The sequence below is a fragment of the Phyllostomus discolor genome, chromosome 3 (genome assembly GCF_004126475.2).
Source record: "Phyllostomus discolor isolate MPI-MPIP mPhyDis1 chromosome 3, mPhyDis1.pri.v3, whole genome shotgun sequence".
Lineage (NCBI taxonomy): Eukaryota > Metazoa > Chordata > Mammalia > Chiroptera > Phyllostomidae > Phyllostomus > Phyllostomus discolor.
The window spans coordinates 128715425-128734096 of record NC_040905.2 but is presented as its reverse complement, the minus strand read 5'-3'; the positions used below and the strand labels follow the sequence as shown (position 1 = coordinate 128734096).

At 38.3% G+C, this 18672-nt stretch overlaps 1 protein-coding gene across 5 annotated transcripts in view; it reads right to left on the bottom strand.

The window, feature by feature from the left end:
* Positions 1–791: 791 nt before the first annotated feature.
* The window catches only part of AUH (AU RNA binding methylglutaconyl-CoA hydratase), a 185186-nt gene continuing 167305 nt past the window's right edge, over positions 792–18672 (bottom strand). For 3 of the 5 annotated variants that reach the window (XM_028531499.2, XM_028531500.2, XM_036021435.1), the window contains 3 exons: positions 10089–10139; positions 8543–8590; positions 792–1402 (listed from right to left, as the gene is read on the bottom strand). In XM_028531499.2, the coding sequence (XP_028387300.1) occupies positions 1325–1402; positions 8543–8590; positions 10089–10139 (177 nt within the window). In that variant the 3' untranslated portion in view covers positions 792–1324. The remainder of the gene's footprint in view (positions 1403–8542; positions 8591–10088; positions 10140–18672) is intronic. The other 2 variants (XM_036021433.1, XM_036021434.1) reach the window with 2 other exon arrangements.

The window sequence follows — 18672 nt, the reverse complement described above, 5'->3', positions numbered from 1 at the left end:
ATCGGCAGTCCCTGAATGTGTCTTTACTGCAAGAAGGTACAGCTGTAGTGTTTGGGGACCCTGAGACACCTTGGCCTCACATGAGGCATGAATCCCAGAAAGCAGAGCTTTTCCAGTGCTGCTGGACTCAGCCCTACACAACCAGAAGGCAGCCTGGTTTGATAAATCAAAAACAAAATAAATAAAGGCAGCTTCAAATTTGTTTAGAACTGTGATGTCCTCCTTCTTTTTCACTCAGTTCTGCAGTTCAGTTTATGTTCTCCACATGCTTTACACCTGCCCCTGCCCCAGGCAAGGCTGTACCAACGCTGACCTGTTGGGCTCCTCTTACCTGGTTGCTTTGCCTGGCCAGGGTTGGAAATGCATGGTATCTGTTAAAAGAGGGAGGAAGGAACATGGAAGATACCTCCTTTCCTTACTGATATCAGGTGCAAGTAATAGGGATGGGGACAGAGGGCAGGCTTTACCTCACCCTTAATCCAAGACTCTAAGCCACTTTCAGGGACCAACCCTGGCTGTAATTTTCTTTTGGGTTAGGCCAGGTAGCCAGGGCACATGGTAGAAGGGCTGAGCAGTACCACAGTTTGAGGCCTACAGTTGGCCTCCCAAGGCCTTTGGCCCCAGTCTCTGACTGGGTTCATTCTCCATCGACTACAGTGTATACTAAGACAGACCGTGTAAAGAGGTCACCTGACACAAGGAACCAGCATGGAACCAGCATGGTTTCTTCTAAAATCCAAAATGCAATGTTTTATTAAAATCAAAAAGAATGGGTAAGAGAAAAATTCCCGTTTTCTTTTCACTGATTTTTATTTAGATTTGGTAAATTTCACCAGAATATCTATCAATTCCTTTGTCAATCTGAGATGTGTGTGGGTGTGCATGTGTGTATAATCCCTTAGAAACTTTATTTGGTGTAACTTCACATTTTTGGTATATAGAAATAATTTTATTTTCATATTGTAGCACAGTAGACATACAATCAACATTATTTCCTAGAGTGTGTAATATATAAATTATTCACATTAAAAAAACTTAGAACAGAAAGCTTCATATGCAGGAAATATTTTAAAATGTCTACCTACTTTGCAATCTGTTTTGACAGTACACATCACTAGCTTTATAAATCTGAATGAATATGACGTGTACATAGTGGAACAAAACACACTTATGGGCCAACTCCAGATGTTTAACTCACTCCTATATGGCTAACTCACTCCTCACTTTGGTCATTGGGATTCCAGGTGCTGAGGCCTTTGTGGATCTGAAATATACTCCCAGAAGTACATTTGTTACACTGGCATTTGAAAGATTGCTGTTTCTTCTATTCTCCTTTATAGCGAGGGGATCTTTTCTCCTTAAAAGCCAGAAGACCTTCAAGTCTGTCTTTCGTTGGAATGGTCTACGAGAAAAACATCATGTTATGTGTACCAAAAAGTAAAAACTGTAGAAGTTTAACAAGCTTTAAGAAAACTATTAAAACATAATCTATAATTCTGAAATTTATTAGTCATATGGACAATTCTAATTAGGTGACCAAATTAGTATTCTAACTCTAAATATGCTTTTTCTCCATTTCAAGTACACTTTAAAAAAACAGGCTTTATTTTTTAGAAAATTTTAGGTTCTCAAAAAAATTGAGCGAAACTTCAGAGATCCCATAGATTCCCTCAAGACCCTAACCACTTCCCTTAATATTAAAATCCTGCATGACTGTGGTACATTGGTTACAAGAACCAGTATCAATATATCATCATTAACTAATGTCCAGAATCTACTTTAGGGTTCACTGGGTTATACATTTCATGGACTTTAACAAATGTACGTCATGTATCCACCATTACAGTGTCATACTGAATAGTTCCCCCACTTTAAACATCCCTTACACTCCACCTACTCATCATCCCTGTACCACCCCCCATTAACTCTTCTAGAATGTCATATAGTTGAAAATTACATAATATGTAGCCTTTTTAGATTGAAATCCTTCACCAAGCAATATCCATTTAAAGCGCTTTCATGTATTTTTGTGGCAGGATAACTCATTTCCTTTTATGGTGGAATAATACACCATTGTATGGATGTCCCAAAATTTATCCAGTAACCTACTGAAGGACATCTGGGCAGCTTCAAAACTTGGCAATTATGAATAAAGCTGCTATACACACTGGTGTGCAGGCTTTTGTGTGGACATTAGTCTTCAACTCATCTGGGTAAATATATAATAGCATAATTTCTGGATCATGTAGTAAGACGATGTTTAGTTTTGTAAGAAATGGCCAAATTATGGCTTGTTTTTATCTGCATTTCTTAATGACATATTACGTGGAGCATCTTTCCCTAAGATTATTTCCTATCTGTACATTTATGCTGCTGACGTATCAACTCTTACCCACTATTCTTTGATTGTTTATTTTTTATTTTTTAATCTCTATTGTATTTTTGACCTTACCTTTTAGTCTGATTATACCTCCCTCCCCCCAGCAATCACCAGTGTTGCCCATATCCATGAGTCCTTTCTCCTTTTGCTCAATCCCTCTTCCCCCTAATTTCCCCCCACCACTAGCTGTCATCTACTCTCCATCTATGAGTCTGTCCCAATTTTCCCTGTTAGTTCAGTTTGTTCATTAGATTCCACATATGGGTGAAATCATACAGTATTTGTCTTTTTCTGGTTAGCTTATTTCACTTAGCATAACGTTCTCCAGGTTCATCCATACTGCTGCAAAGGGTAACATTTTATTCTTTTTTATAGCTAAGTAGTATTCCATCGTGTAAATGTCTTATAGTTATTTTATCTACCCATCTATTGATGGGCACTTGGGCTGCTTCCATACCCTGGCTTTATTTATTTTTTAGAGAGAAGGAAAAGGAGGGAGAAGGATAAAGAGAGAAATCGATGTGCATCGGCATGCAAGAGAAAACATCAAGTGGCTGCCTTTCACACGCCCTCAACCAGAGACCTGGCCTGCAATCCAGGCAATATAGTGACTGGGAATAGAACCAGTGACCTTTCAGTCCACAGGTCAGTGCTCAACCCTCTGAGCCACACCAGTCAAGGCTCTAACCCACTTTTTAATGTGTTGTTTATTTTCTTGTTGTTGAGCTTTAAGTTCTTCGTACGTTTTAGATATAAGTCCTTTGTCAGATTTGTGTTTTGTAAAGACTTTTCCCCACTCTGTGGCTTGTCTTTTTATTTTCTTTGCGGTGTCTTTTGCAGAGTAGACATTCCTTTTAATAAAGTCAAACATTATTTTCTTCTTTCATAGATTATACTTCTGGTGGCTATCTAAAAAGTCATTGCCAAATCCAAGGTCACCTAGATCTTCTGTTATCTTCAAGAAGTTTTATAGTTTCTACTTTTACATTTAGGTCTATGACCCATTTTGAGTTAATTTTTGCGAAGGGTGTAAGGTCAGTGTCTACTTTCCTTTTTTTTTTTTTTTATAGTTGAATGTCCAGATACTGTAGTACTACTTGTTTCCAAGACTGTCTTCTCTGTGTTAAATTGCCTTTGCTCATTTGTCAAAGATCAGCTGACTATATTTGTATGAGTCTACTGTCAAGCTCCCTGTTTCATTCCATTTGTCTATTTGTCCATTCTTTTGTCAGTACTACACTGTCTTGATTACTGTAGCTTTATAGTTAGTCTTGAAGTTGGGTAGTGTCATCCCTCAAACTTTGTTCTTCTTCAATCTTGTGTTGGCTAACCTTGGTCTTAGGACTTTCCATATAAACTTTAGAAATGGTTTGCCATTATAAAAAATAACTTGCTGGGGGGTTTTATTGGCATTGCACTGAATCAATAGGTCATCTTGGGAAGAAGTGAAGTCTTGTTAATATTAAATCATACTATTCATAATCATGGGACATTGCTCCATTTACTTAGATCTTGATTTCTTTCACCAGAGATTTGGTGTTTTCCTCCTACAGACCTTGCACAATTTTTTTTTAAATTTATAATGCAGTATTTTTTGTGTTAATGTAAATGATACCGTGCTTTTAATTTAAAATTCCAGTTCTTCGTTGTGGATATATGAGGAAGCAATTAACTTTTGTATATTAATCTTGTGTCATACAATCTTGCTATAACTGCTTATGAATTAGGGCACATTTTCATTGATTCTTTAGGATTTTCTACATAGACAATCGTGTCATCTATGAATAGACAGTTTTACTTCCTTCCCAATTTACATACCTTTTATTTTTGTCTTATTATATTAGCTAGAACTTGTAGTAGATACTGAAAAGAAGTGCTAAGAGGGGACATCCTTGTACTGTTTCCAGTCAATCATTAAGTATATCAGCTGGAGGGTTTTGGTGGGCATTTTTGTTCAGCTGAGGAGGTTCCCCTCTAATAACCATTTACTGGTTATTTTATTTAATCACGAATAGGTGTTGGATTTGTCAAATGCTTTTTCTGCATCTGTTAATATAACTATGATTTTTCCTGCTTAACCTATTAATGTGGTAGGTTACATTAACTGATTTTCAAATGTTGAACGAGCCTTGCATATTTGGAGGAAAAAACCATTTGTGGCATATAATTCTTGTCATACATTGTAAGATCTGATTTGCTAACACTTTGTTGAGAATTTTTATATCTATGTTCATCAGAAATAAAAACCTATAGTTTTCCTTTCTTTTAATTTCTTTGGTTTCGCTATCAGTGTAATACTGGTCTCACAGCACAAGTTTTAGAAAGTGTTCCTTCTGCTTCTATTTTCTGAAAAAACTGTAGGGAACTTGTACAATTTCTTTTTTTAACTTTTAAGTATATTTTATTTATTATGCTATTACAGTTGTCCCATTTCCCCCCTTGACTCTCCTCTACCCTGCACACTCTCTCCCACCCACATTCCCCCCTTTAGTCCATGTCCATGTGTCTTAAGCTCTTTAGCTTCTACATTTCCCATACTATTCTTGCCCTTCCCCTGTCTATTTTCTACCTACCTTCTATGCTACTTATTCCCTGTACTTTTCCCTCTCTTCTCCTCCCACTCCCCTGTTGTTAACCCTCCCGTGATCTCCATTTCTGTGGTTCTGTTCCTGTTCTAGTTGTTTGCTTAGTTTGCTTTTGTTTTTGTTTTAGGTGTGGTTGTTAGTAATTGTGTTTGTTGTCATTTTACCATTCATATTTTTTATCTTGTTTTTCTTAGATAAGTCCCTTTAACATTTCATATAATAAGAGCTTGGTGAGGATGAATTCCTCTAACTTGACCTTATCTGAGAAGCACTTTATCTGCCCTTCCATTCTAAATGAGAGCTTTGCTGGATAGAGCAATCTGGTATATAGGTCCTTGTTTTTCATGACTTGGAACATTTCTTTCCAGCCCCTTCTTGCCTGTAAGGTCTCTTTTGAGAAATCAGCTGACAGTCTGATGGGAACTCCTTTGTAAGGAGTTACTGTCCCCTTATCTCTTGCTGCTTCTAGGATTCTCTCCTTCATTTTTACCTTGGCTAATGTAATTATGATATGCCTTGGTGTGCTCCTCCTTGGGTCGAACTTGTTTGGGATTCTCTGAGCTTCCTGGAAGTCTATTTCCTTTGCCAGAATGGGGAAGTTCCCCTTTATTATTTGTTGAAATAACTTTTCCACTTGTTGCTTTTCCTCTTCCCTTTCTGGTATCCCTATAATCTAGATGTTGGAACGCTTGAAAATGTCCTGGAGGTTCCTAAGCCTCTCCTCATTTTTTTGAATTTTTGTTTCTTCATTCTTTTCTGGTTGGATGTTTATTTCTTCCTTCTCGTCCACACCATTGAGTCCCAGTTTCTTTCCCATCACTTTTGGTTCCCTGTACATTTTTCTTTATTTCAGTTAGCATAGCCTTCTTTTTTAAAATTTAATTTGCGACTAAATTTCAACCAATTCTATGAGCATTCTGATCACCAGTGCTTTGAACTGTGCATCTGATAGGTTGGCTATCTCTTAGTTCTATTTTTTTCTGGAGCTTTGATCTGTTCTTTCATTTGGGCCATTTGTTTTCTCTTTACACACCTGTTACATAATTTACATAGTAAGGGGTGGAGCCTTAGGTACTCACTGGGGTGGGGTAACCCACGTTGCTGTGTTGTGACACTGTATGTGGGGAGGGTTCTGAGAGGGAACAGTGCTGCTTGCTCTGCTCTCTGCTGGATTTCAGCCACTTCCCCCACTTCTCACAAGCAAACTGGACCCTTCTGGTGCTGATTCCCGTGTGGATGGGCTTCTATACATTCTAGGACCCTGTGGTTCTGTCCAAGGAATTAGCCTGTGAGGCTGGGACTTCCTCCTGCTGCCTCAACCCCTACAGGTGTTTTCAATCAGTGGTGTGAGGCTTTATCTCCCCATGCAGGAACCCTGGATTTCGCAGTCTGTTTTGCTCATTTTTTTCTCCTGGTTTATCTGCACAAGAATGTGGGACTGCCCAGTCTGCAATTTGCCGCCTGGCCCTGTCCACCTGCTGCAGCCATGCGTGCCCCACTCCACAATCCACTGCCTCACTGGGTCTGCCAGCTGCCACCTTGCCCACCCAGGTCCTTTAGCCACCACCTTGCCATGAGTCCTCTCTACCCAGCCTGTCTCTACCCCTTCTACTGATCTGATGAATATCTCCTCTTTAACTCCTTGGTTGCTGGACTTCCATACAGTTTGGTTTTCTGTCAGTTCTGGTTATTTTTTTGTGTGTTTAAATTGTCCTTCTTTTGGTTGTGTGAAGAGGCACAGTGTGTCTGCCTACGCTTCTACCTTGGCGACTCTGAGGCTTCTTCTTATACAAGAAGTCCCAACTTGTATAATTTCTTCCCTAAATGTTTGGTAGAATTCACCAGTGAAAATCATCTGGGCCTGGTGCTTCCTATTTTGTAAGGTTATTAATTATTGATTTAACTTCTTCAACAAACATAGGATTATTCAGATTACCTAATTCTCCTTATGTGAATTTTGTGTTTTTCAAGGAATTGGTCCATTTTATCTAGGTTAACAAATTTGTGGGCAAAGAGTGCTGTGTTCATTGTACTCCTTTATTATCCTTTCAATGTTCATGGGATCTGTAGTGATGGACTTGCTTGAACTTCTGATATTAGTAATTTTTATCTTCTCTCTTTCATACTTTGTTGCCTGGGTAGAAGTCTGCCAATATTATAGATATTTACAAAGAACCAACTTTTGGGTTTGTTGATTTTTTCTTTCTTTTTTTTTTAATTTTCAATTTCATTGATTTCTGCTCTAAAGTTTATTTTTTTCTTTTGCTTACTTTGTATTTAACTTGCTCTTAATAAAGTGAAAACACTGATTTAGATCTTCTTTTCTAATATATGCATTCAAATGCTATAAATTCTCTCTAAGCAACTGTTTTCAATGCATTCCCACAAATTTTGATAAATTTCATTTTCATTTTGATTTAATTCAGTAATGTTTTAGAATTCCTCTTGAGACTTCTTTGACACATGAGTGCATTGTTTTACCTTTATTAATAAGTGGGATTTTCTACCTATCTGGTATTGATTTCTAGTTTAATTTCACAGTGGTCTGACACAATACTTGGTATAATTTCTGTTCCTTTACATTTGATACAGTGTGATTTATGGCCAAATATGGTTTTAATTTTTTTTCTTCAGACTCTGAGGCTATTTGTAAGAGGTCTGCAATTTACTTCATTCAGCACATGTGCTCATCAATAACAGGTGTTGATACATACACACACAGCCTGCAGAGTAACACTCCAGCTATGCTCCTAATCTATGACGATGGTTAAATACAAGCTGAGGCAGTTTCTGATTCTCTGAAAAGGTACAACAAAATTAAAATTGTTTTGCTACTTTAGATGCCCTAAAAAAATTATACCTTTCATAAAAATAGGAGGAAGGAAAGATGAGAAGGAGGGACGGAGAGGAAGAAGGAAGAAAGATTTATTCCTCTATAGCAAACTCTACTAATTTGTGTACAAAAAGAAAACTGGCTCTGGCTGGTGTAGCTCAATGTATTGAGTGTGGGCTATGAACCAAAGGGTCGCTGGTTCCATTCCCACTTGGGGCACATGCCTGAGTTGCTGGCCAGGTCTCTCCATCTCTTTCTCCCTCCCTTTCCCTCTCTATAAACATAAATAAGTAAAATCTTAAAAAAAAATGCTATAATTGAATTAGTGAACAAAGGCTGAGAATGTCAGGAAAAGCCAATGAGTCTTCAACACTTATGTCCCCCTACAGGTACATGCTCACTGCTGCCCTCCTCTGACCTCTCTACACTGGAATGAGGATTCAAGTCATACCCACAAAATACAACAGGAGCAAGACAAACAGCTATAGTAGCACAAATGGTACTAACTTAATTATTCTAAGAGCCTTCTAAGTTATATAGACAAAGGTCATTACTTTGTGAGCAGAATTAATCATAAAAGCTGGTAACAGTCAAATAGCAAAAACAACTAATTTCAGCATGTGTATGTTTCTGGAATGAGTGTAAGTATAACCTCACTCAGTTATATATAATTCATTTCACTTATACAGAAGGTAAACATGTTTCGTAACGAATATCTGCATTGAATGTGACTGTATTACATACCTGAGCATAACAAGCTTCTTCTATGGCTAATCCTGTTACTAAATCGACCTGAGAACAAAAAACACAATTCATTTCAGCAGAAATTACTTTTTAAAATATGGTATACTCAATATAAATTCAAATTTAATAACCCTATTCCAAAAGAACAGAAGCCTTCCATGTAATGTGGCAAATCATAAGTAACAGGAAACAGGTTGCCTGGATTCAAATTCTGATGCCACCATGTGGGAGCTGTGTAACCTTGGGTATGATATTTGACCTCGCTGTGCCTGAGAGAAACACATCTGAACAAGGAGCTAATTGTAGTACCTACCAATTGAGGGTATTGTGAGGATTAAATGAGTTACAGGTAATCCAGGTGAAGACTTTATATAATACCCAAGATATACAGGCACACCTCAGAGATATTGCGTGTTCAGTTCCAGATCACAGCAATAAAACAAATACCACAATAAAATCACACACATTTTTTGGTTTCCCAGTGCATACAAAAGTTATGTTTATATTACACTGTAGTCTATTAAGTATGCAATAGCGTTATGTCTGAAACAACAATGCACATTCCTTAGTTAAAAAATGCTTTATTACTAAAAAATGCTACCCATCATCTGAGCCTTCAGTGGGTCATTTTTTTTTGCTGGAAGAGGATCTTGCCTTGATATTGATGAAAACGAAATTATCCATGAAGTGCAAAAAGTGAAGTGCGTTAAAATGACGGGTGTGTGTGTGTGAGTGACCTGGCACACAGTAAGGGTCATATAAGGTGTTCGCTACTAAATGTTGTTATTATATAAAAAATTTTAAAAACCTATCAAATACTTTGTAAATGTAAAAAACTGCATTTATAGCAAACAAATTCAATCTCTTTTCACTGCAATGAAGCTCAGTGGGCTCTGGAACTAACTACAAAGAATAAGTATCTTCCTTTAAAACTCCCATAATTTAACCAAAATATAACTGTAACTGCTGTAATTAAAAGTCCAATGTCAATGTTTGCCTGCATTGCTTTCTTGCCCTGCCTGCCTCTCCCTGACCTGGGGCCTCCACCCTTTCAGAGCCACCTTGCAGAGTGACTCTAGGATACCCCACTGACTTGCCCTGTGTCATGTGTGTCTCCCTGCAAAAAAAAAAAAAAATGAGTATGTTAAAAGTGAAGAGAGCCAGGAAATCCTCCTCAGAATATTTTGTTTTTAATAAAACAATGCCAGTACTAAGAATACAGAGAAAGCCCCTTTCTTTGGGTTTTCTCTGACTACTAGTCGATAAATCTATTAACTCAATGGCAAAATAGCAAGAATGTCAATTAAGCTGTGAAACCATCAGTGAAATAACTGAATTCTGTGACTGGTATGAATTAACAACAACTATTCACAGAATGAAGTCAGTGATGTAGTTAAAAAAAACTGCAGTAGCTTGCAGTAATAGTAGGATTGAAACAGCTATGTTTTAGAACATTAAAAAAATATGTAGAAGTCTAAACATGGCTTATTTAAATTACATCTCTACTACCTACTCCAACAACAAGCTCAACCATTAAGGATCTTACCTCCATCCCTTGATTAATGGCTAATTTTGCCACCCGCATTGCAACCGGTCCCTAAAATTCAAGTTAAAGAAACAGATTTTAATTATTACTTATGCTACTTATGTTGTACATCTGAGCAAAATTCAGATGGCCTAGAAGCAACAATGGCTACCAGGTGCAACTGATGGGAGTTTCTTTTACGAGCCCACAAGGTATTAAACAGTAAGTGTAGCAACTGCAATGCATCAGCATGTTCTGTAGACTCCACAGGACCTGTGGCTAGCAAACTGCATTCTTGGTGGTCAGCAGGTGATGTGCACCCAGCACAGGGTTTACCATTCTTAAGCAAATCTCCTTAGAAGAGGGGAAAAGTAAAGGAGAAAAAGTGTTTGGCAGGACACTACATCCACAGTAGTGTGACAGAAACTTGGCTGAGGTTCAGAAGTCATCATCATTAGACATCACCATCAGAGGTCCAACATCACAGTTCAGACACTGGCTATGTCTTTCCTCCATGGGCATCATCAACTAACCATGATGACGATGTACAGCAAAAACGTGTTCTCTGGGAAGTGAACACGTTGTACGTTCCCACACTGTACAAACACAAAGTCCAAATAAGTCCTTATGGATGTGTGAGGGTCACAGAGGAAAGAACTGCGGGTCCTCCATGTAAAAAACAAACAAACAAACAAACAAACATCAGTTTTGTCTTAGAAAACCACAATCCTCGAAATGAAATTTAGTTATTTATATTTTAAATTCTTAGAAATTGTTTACATGTCATGAATTAGAATTCAATGGCATGTTTTTAAATGTCTTTTGAATTAAAACAAAACTGGGTGCCCGGGCCGGGTGGCTCAGTTGATTGGAGTGTCATCCATTACACCAAAAGTTTGCAGGTTTCATCCCCGGCCAAGACACATACCTATGTTGTACATTCAATCCCCAGTAGCAGCACATACGAGAGGCAAATAATCTTTTTCTCTCCCCGACACCACTTCCACTCTCCTTAAAATCAATAAATGTATCCTCACATAAGGATGAAAAAAATAAAAATATAAAATAAATATAAAAATAAAAATGTAAGCTCTAACTATCAGGCACAAAAAAAGGATTCCATGAACTGCAAGGTGAATAAACACATGATGGCATGACTAAGTTTTGTATAAAAGACGAGGCTTTCCTAGCTAGGGCTTTCAATTATTTAACATTAACCCACAAAAGAGTCCTCCCAAGTCACATGCTTAAAAATGTTCTTCAGAGGCCACAATTCTCCCAGGGTTAGACAAGTATCTTAGACTTCTTTCAATTGTAATTGCCATATGTGGTACACATACTACTATTACTTTTTTTTAAAGATCATCAATTCATTTTTTCTTATTGTTGTTCAAGTACAGTTTTCTGCCTTTCCCCTATCCCTTCCCACCGCACCACCCTCCCATTTCCACTCTACCCCCCGCTTGTTATTGTCCATGTGTCCTTTATAATGGTTCCTGTGAACCCTTCACCCTTTCCCCTGAAATCCACTCCCCTCTCCCCTCTGGTCACTGTCAGCCTATTCTCACTTTCAGTGTCTTTCCTTATATTTTGCTTGCTTGTTTGTTTTGTTGATTAGGTTCCAGTTAAAGGTGAGATCATATGGTATTTGTCCCTCACAACCTGGCTTATTTGACTTAGCATAATGCTCTCCAGTTCCATCCAAGCTGTAGCAAAGGGTAGGAGCTTCTCCTTTCTTTCTGCTGCATAGTATTCCATTATATAAATGTACTATAGTTTTTTGATCCACTCATTTGCTGATGTGCACTTAGGTTGCTTCCAGCACTTGGCTATTATAAATTGTGCTGCTTTAAACACTGGGGTGCACAGGTTCTTTTGGATTGGTGTTTCAGGGCTCTTAGGATAGAGTCCTAGCGGTGCAATTGCCGGGTCAAAAGGAAGATCCATTTTTAGTTTTCTGGGGAAATTCCAAACCGTTTCCCATAGTGGATTCATGAGTCTGCAATCCCACCAACAGTGAACTAGGGTTCCCTTTTCTCCACATCCTCTCCAACACTTGCTGTTTGTTGCTTTGTTTATGATGGCCATTCTGACTGATGTGAAGTGGTATCTCATTGTGGTTTTAAATTGCATCTCTCTGACGGCTTGTGACGCTAAGCATGTTTTAGTATGTCTCTGGATCCTCTTTATGTCCTCCATGGAAAAGTGTCTGTTCAAGTCCCTTGCCAATTTTTTAATTAGGTTGCTTGTCTTCCTAGAGTGGAGTCATGTGAGTTTGTTTATACATTTTGGAGATCAAACCCTTGTCTGAGGTAGCATTGGTAAATATGTTTTCCTATTTGGTTGGTTTCCTTTTCATTTTAATGCTGTTTTTCTTAGCCATGCAAATGCTTTCTATTTTGATGAGACCCCATTTCTTTATTCTTTCCTTTATGTCCCTTGCATTAGGGAACATATCAGAGAAAATATTCTTGCGTGAAATATCAGACTTTCCTGACTATGTTTCCTCTAGGACTTTAATGGTGTCACAACATATATTCAAATCTTTTATCACCTTGAATTTATTTTCGTGTATGGTGTTAAGTTGGTGCTCGAGTTTTCATTTTTTTGCATGTAACTGTCCAGATGTCCCAATACCATTTGTCGAAGAGGCTATTTTTACTCCATTTTATGCTCCTTCCCCGTTTGTCAAATATTAATTGACCGAAAAAGGCTTAGGTTTTTTTCTGTGCTCTCTGTTCTGTTCCATTGGTCTATGTGCCTGTTTTTATGCCAGTACCAGGCTGTTTTGATTACAGTGGCATTGTAATACAGTACGATTTCAGGTATTGTGATACCTCCTACATTGCTATTCTTTCTCAAAACTGCAGCAGCTGTTAAGGGTTATTTATGGTTCCATATAAATTTTTGAAGTGTTTGTTCTATATCTGTGAAATATGCCATTGGTACTTTAATAGCGATTGCACTGAATCTGTAAATTGCTTTGGGCAGTATGGACATTTTGATGATGTTAATTCTTCTGGTCCAGGAACACGGTATATATTTCCACTTGTTTGTGTCTTCTTTGATTTCTTCAGTGTTGTATAGTTTTATGAGTACACGTCTTTTACCTCCTTGGTTAGGTTTATTCCTGGGTACTTTATTTTTCTTGTTGCCATATCAAATGGGATGCTTTTTCCTTATTTCTGCTTCTGATGTTTCATTGCTGGTACACAAAAATGCCTTTGATTTCTGAATACTGACTTTGTATCCTGCTGCTTTGCCAAATTCATTTATTAGGTTGAGCAGATTTTGACAGAATGTTCTATGTACACTATGTCATCTGTAAACAATGACAGTTTTGTTTCCTCCTTTCTGATTTGGATGCCTTTTATTTCCTTTTCTTGTCTGATCACTGTGGCTAAAACTTCCAATACTATGTTGAATAGAAGTGTTGAACATGCACAACCTTGTCTTGTTCCTGATTTCAGTAGAAAAGGTTTTACTTTTTGCCCATTGAGTATGATGTTGGCTGTAGGTCTCTCATATAGGGCTTTTATCATGTTGAGGAATGTGGCCTCTCTTCTCACTTTGCTGAGTGTTTTTATCATAAATGGGTGCTGTACCTTATCGAATGCTTTTTTTGCATCTATTGTTATGGTCATGTGATCTTTGTCTTTGCTTTTGTTTATGTGACGTAGTATGTTTATTGATTTGCACATATTGTACCATCCTTGGATCCCTGTGATGAATCCCACTTGGTCATGCCGTATGATCTCTTTAATGTATTGCTGGATGTGGTTTGCCTATAGTTTGTTGAGGATTTTAGCGTCTATGTTCATCAGTGATATTGGCCTGAAGTTTTCTTTCTTTGTTATGTCTTTATCTGGTTTTGGGATTAGGATGATGCTCACTTCATACAAAGTATTTGGGAGCCTTCTGTCTTCTTCGATTGTTTGGAATAATTTGTCAAGAATAGGGGTTAGCTCTTCCTTCAGTGCTTTGTAGAATTCTCCTGTGAAACCGTCTAGTCCAGGGCTTTTGTGTGCAAGGAGTTTTTTGATTACTGCTTCAATTTCATCTGTTGTTATTGGGCTGTTCAGGCTTTCTGCTTCTTCGTTGAGTTTTGGAAGATTATATTTTTCTAGAAATTTGTCCATTTCACCTAGGTTTTTAAATTTCTTGGCATATAGTTCTTCATAGTAATTTCTTACAATCCTTTGTATTTCTTTGGTATGAGTTGTAATATCTCCTCTTTTATTTCTGATTGTGTTTATTTGGGTCCTCTCTTTTTTCTTGATGAATCTGTTTAAAGGCTTGTCGATTATGTTTATCTTTTCAAAGAATCAGCTCCTGGATTCATTGATCCTTAGATTTGTGCTTTTAGTGTGTATGCCATTTAATTCTGACCTTGGTTATTTCGTTCTATTTGCTCTGGGCTGTCTTTGTTGTTGTTCCTTGAGTTCTTGTAGGCATAGGGTTAGGTTGTTTATTTGAAATGTTTATACCTTTTTTAGGTAGGCCTGTATCGCTATGAACTTCCCTCTCAGGATTGCCTTAGCTGTGTCCCATAAGTTTTAGATTGTTGTGAGTTCATTTTCATTTGTTTCCAGAAATTTTTTGATTTCTACCTTGATCTCATTCTTGACCCATTCACTGTTTAATAGCATGCTATTCAATCTTCATGAGTTTGAGTGGTTTTGAGTTTTTTCCTTGAGTTTGGTTTCTAGTTTCAGTCCCATGTGGTCAGAGAACATGCTTGATATGATTTCAATTTTCTTGAATTTGTTGAGGCTTGTTTTGTGTCCTATCATGTGGTCTACCTTTGAAAATGTTCCATATGCATTTGAAAAGAATGCGTACTTAGCTTCTTTGGAATGAAGGGCTCTGTATGTATCAATTAAGTTCATTTCATCTAGGGCATTGTTCATTGCCACAATATATTTGTTATTTTGTTTGGAAGATCTGTCCATTTTTGACAGTGGGGTATTAAAATCCTTTACTATGATTGTGTTGCTGTCAATATCTTTCTTGAAGTCTTCTAAGATTTTCTTTATGTACTTGGGTGCTCCTGTGTTGGGTGCTCCATGTTGGGTGCATATATATTTACAATGTTTATGTCTTCTTCATGGATTCTTCCCTTGAGTGTTATGAAGTGACCCTCTGGGTCTCTCTTTATGGCCCTTTTTTTGGAAGTCTATTTTGTCTGATATGAGTATTACTACCTCGGCTTTTTCTTCCTGTTTGCTTGGAAAATTTGTTTCCAGCCCTTCACTTTCAGCCTGTGCAGTTCTTTTATCCTGAGGTGGGTCTCTTGTAGGCAGCATATATGTGGGTCATGTTTTCTTATCCATTCAGCTATTCTATGTCTTTTGATTGGAGCATTTAATCCATTTATGTTTAAGGTTATTATTGATAGGTACTTATTCATTGCCATTTTTTTATTTTATTCATTGCCCTGTGTCTGTCTGTATGTCTGTCTGTCTGTCTCTCTTCCTTCCTTCCTTCCTTTCCTTAAAGCAGTCCCTTTAACATCTCTTGCAGAGCTGGTTTGGAGGAGGAGCATTCTTTTAGACTTCTTTGGGCTGGGAAGCTCCTTATTTGGCCTTCTATCTTGATTGAGAACCTTGCTGGGTAAAGTAGGCTTAGTTGCAGGTCTCTGGTTCTCATTACTTGGAATTCTTCTTGTCATTACCTTCTGGCTTAGAGCATTTCCATTGAGAAGTCAGCTGCTAAGCTTATTGGGGCTCCCTTGTGTGTTACTTCCTGTTTCTCCCTTGCTGCCTTTAAGATTCTCTCTTTATCTTGGAATTCTGATGTATCTTGAAGTGGGCCTCGTTGGGTTCCTCTTGATTGGGACTCTCTGTGTTTCCTGGATTTATGTGACATTTTCTCTCATCACATTAGGGAAGTTTTTCATCATTACTTTTTCAAACGGTTTTTGTATCCCTTGCTCTTCTTCTCCTGATAGCCCTATTATAGATATCATTACGTTTCATGTTGTTCTGCATTTCCCTTAACCACCCTTCATTCTTTCTGAGCCTCTTTTCCTTTTCTTGCTCATTCTAGGTGTTTTTCTCTATCTTGCCCTCCAGTTTGCTGATCCTACCTTCTGCTTCATCGAGTCTGCTTTTGATTCCTTCTACTGTGTTCTTCAGTTCAGAAATTGTATTCTTCATTTCCTCTTGGCCCTTGTTCATAGTTTCTGTTCCCTTTTTCATGTTGATCTCGTTGCAGTGAGTTTGTTGTAGTTTCCCTGTAGATTCCGGTAATTCTCTGTGAGCTCATTGAGCTTCCTGATAACCACTGCTCTGAACTCAGTATCTGATAGTTGATACTGAGTTGCCTCTGTTTCATTTACCATTCTTTCTGAGGCTTCCTCCTTTCCATTCATTTGGGGATTGTTTTACTTCCCATTGTTTGTGAGACTCTTCTTGTTAGCCTCTGTTTCTTAAACTGTTCTGACTCCCTGGGTTTCTGGTGGGAACTTCTATGGTAGAACATCTGTGAGATTCAGGGTTGGGTGGGTGGGCTGGATTGGGAGTAAAAGGGAGAAAACTGTACTTGAACAACGATTAAAATAAAAATAAAAAAAAAGAAGATCTGTGAGATTCAGTGGTACAAGCGTCCTTAATCTCCTGAGCTCACTGGTCGTGGCCTATTGTTTATGTTGACTCTCTGTATATCTTTGTGTTTTGCTTGTTGTTGGGCCTTTCTCTGGTGGGTCCTTTCCTCCAGCTGGTTAACTGACAGTCACTCCATCTACCACTTCTTGTATTCTGTTGTGCAAGTGTGGACAGGTTGTGTTTTAGCTGATTCTTATGTGTGTACAAGGTTTTGAGGCTTCTCTCCTGGCATTGTTCAGTTTCCCCAAAATGTTTATTCTGGGTAATTTCTCCACCATTTAGTTTTATTTCCAGAATGTTCCTTAATTGAGGTTAGTGTGTCTTACACTCCTTCCTTCACCTTCTTCTGATGTTATCTGGTGGTGGTTCCTTTGTTGGTGGGTTTCCTATTCTAGCAGGTGGTGTTCACAGCCCCTACGTACTCTACAAGTTTTGGTCTCCAATCTTCATATATGCCGGGATACCGTTGTCTGTTCGCTCTGCTCCTCAGAAGATTGGCTAGCTGTTTCACCCGTGCACAGGGGAAGTGGACTCTGCTCCCTCCTATCTCCCCACCATCTTCCTCAATCCAGTTCATTTTTTTTTTAACACAGCACTCCTCTCACTGAAACTCTTCTCCATTCCTTTTATCATCAGCTGACCCTTGCTGGGTGATAGTCCAACTTCAATATTACATGAATCCTCAAGCCCCCATCACAGTATAGATGGGGACTTGGGGTTCTGGGATGGCCCCGGGGCACTGCTTGTCTAACATGCTCTAATGGGATACCCAGGCTGCTAGCCCACAGAGCACACTTTAGCCAGCAAGGTTTAGAAAACTAGAAAAACAGGAAAATGGAAATGTTCTTAGAAATAGTGCTTATTTAATTAGTTCCTCTTTCAAAATATAAACCAATGCCTCTTCTTTTATACAACCTTTTTTTCTCAAACAGATAAATGGAAGTAACATATAGTACAGAAATCACCTGTAAATACTAATTTTATATAAGTTTTCTAATTATTTGAAAGAGTAATCATTCAGTGACAAAGACTGTAAAAATAATGATTATTCCACCTCGAATTGTGTTTTGTTAAGTTTTGCACAGTTTCACAGTTAAACATTTTCTCAGGTCATTCAACATCATCCTTGACCCAGGGAAGAACTTTTAGCAATTCATGTTCTTAGAGGAAAGTCTCTTCAGATGAAAGATGGGAGGACAGTCCAGTTTGCTTCGTGGTAGAGTGCAGCTGGATGTCATGCTGGAGGTGGGGTAAGCTGAGGGCAGTGATGGCATCAATTGCACTGAGGGTCACTGGAGAAACAGCAAGTTCCCAGGAGTGAGAGAAGGAATCTGAACCACAGTGATGGCCAAGGGACTAATGAGCCTCCTGGGTGGAGCTCCAGAGTGAGGAGCTGAACATTCATGTACAAAGCTAGGAGAGGATATAGCTGAGCTGGAATTATGCCAAAATTCTGCTTAACCATACTTCTTTATTGCAACTGAAACATGAGTTGGCCATAAAGGTTAAGCCAAAAAGAAGTTAGTTAACCAATATTTATTTTTATTTATTGACTGATTAATTTTAGGGAGAGAGAGGAAGAGAGGGAGGGAGAGAAAAAGAGCATACAGAGAGAGAGAGAGAGAGAGAGACACTGATTTATTGTTCCACTTATTTATGCTTTCATTGACTAACTCTTGCATGTTCCCTGACTAGGGATTGATCCAGCAACCTTGGCATGTGGGATGACATTCTAACCAACTGAGCTTCCCAGCCAGGACAACTAACATTTAAGCTATTACTTCTCTTGATACTTGTACCTTTAATCTCTCTTTAGGTAGGCATTCCCCTAACATTTTGGGGAAATATGATCATCCAAGTTACAGGGAGAGCCTTTTTTTCCTTAAAAGCTGTAAAATATCTCTTCTATTTGCTCTCTCTCCATGAATTCAGAGTATAAGGCTCTGTGTGACCTTACATGGGGAATGAGTTATGTAAGGGCCCTGCCCTGAAAGAGCTCA